The following is a 767-nucleotide window of genomic DNA, read 5'->3' on the forward strand; positions in this document are numbered from 1 at the left end:
TCCATCTATACCAGCTGGTGACTAGTCTTCTCCATCTATACCAGTTGTCCCCCCTCCATGCCTCCCATGGTCCGTCCCCCCCACACACCCGGTGCAGTCCCCGGCAGGTGTGAGCAGGTTGGGGTCATAGTCCCGGCACCTTCCCGGCCTCCTCCCCGTCCCTCCCCCGGGTGTTGCTGCAGTGTCTGCTCTGGGCGGGTCTCTTCCTGACGTCGCTTCCTTCCAACATGGCGAATAGAAGAGCCGAGCTTCCCTGAGCTCCGTCACCTCAGCAGCCAGCCGATAGCGGGAGACGGACGGAGAGCCCCGCGGGTGACAGGTGCTGAGGGGGCCTGTAATGGGGCGGCCTCCGCCGGGCACACATTAGCAGGGGACCCCGTGCCGCCAGTCCGTGCCTCGGATCGTACCGCTCAGTCGTAGCACCATGTTCCTCACCCGGGCCCTGGAGAAGATCCTCAGCGACAAGGAGGTGAAGAGAGCCCATCATAGCCAGCTGCGCAAAGCCTGCGAGGTGGCCCTAGGTGAGAGGCGGCCATAGGCGGCATTGTTGTGTGACAGGAGGACTGACAGGCAGAGACATGAGGAGGGGCCCTGTGTGCCACAAGGTGACAGGGGCCCATACAGCTGCCTGGTATCCCTACCAAACGATATATTACCGCATCATCACCTGACACTGCTAGGGAATAGTAGGGTGGGCACAGACTGGGAATATTGAGGGGTAGGGTGGGCACAGACTGGGAATAATGAGGGGTAGGGTGGGCACAGAC

The 767-nt window shown here is 61.9% G+C and overlaps 1 protein-coding gene across 2 annotated transcripts in view; it reads left to right on the forward strand.

Moving 5' to 3' along the window:
* Positions 1–208: 208 nt before the first annotated feature.
* Positions 209–767, forward strand: part of ARFGEF1 (ARF guanine nucleotide exchange factor 1) — a 103,234-nt gene continuing 102,675 nt past the window's right edge. The window contains exon 1 of one of the 2 annotated variants that reach the window (XR_011920792.1): positions 209–521. Coding sequence is in view for 1 of the 2 variants with exons in the window: in XM_072411082.1 (XP_072267183.1) it covers positions 425–521 (97 nt within the window). In the remaining variant the exon portion in view is untranslated. The remainder of the gene's footprint in view (positions 522–767) is intronic. The other variant, XM_072411082.1, reaches the window with a different exon arrangement.

This window comes from Pyxicephalus adspersus, chromosome 5 (assembly GCF_032062135.1).
Source record: "Pyxicephalus adspersus chromosome 5, UCB_Pads_2.0, whole genome shotgun sequence".
Lineage (NCBI taxonomy): Eukaryota > Metazoa > Chordata > Amphibia > Anura > Pyxicephalidae > Pyxicephalus > Pyxicephalus adspersus.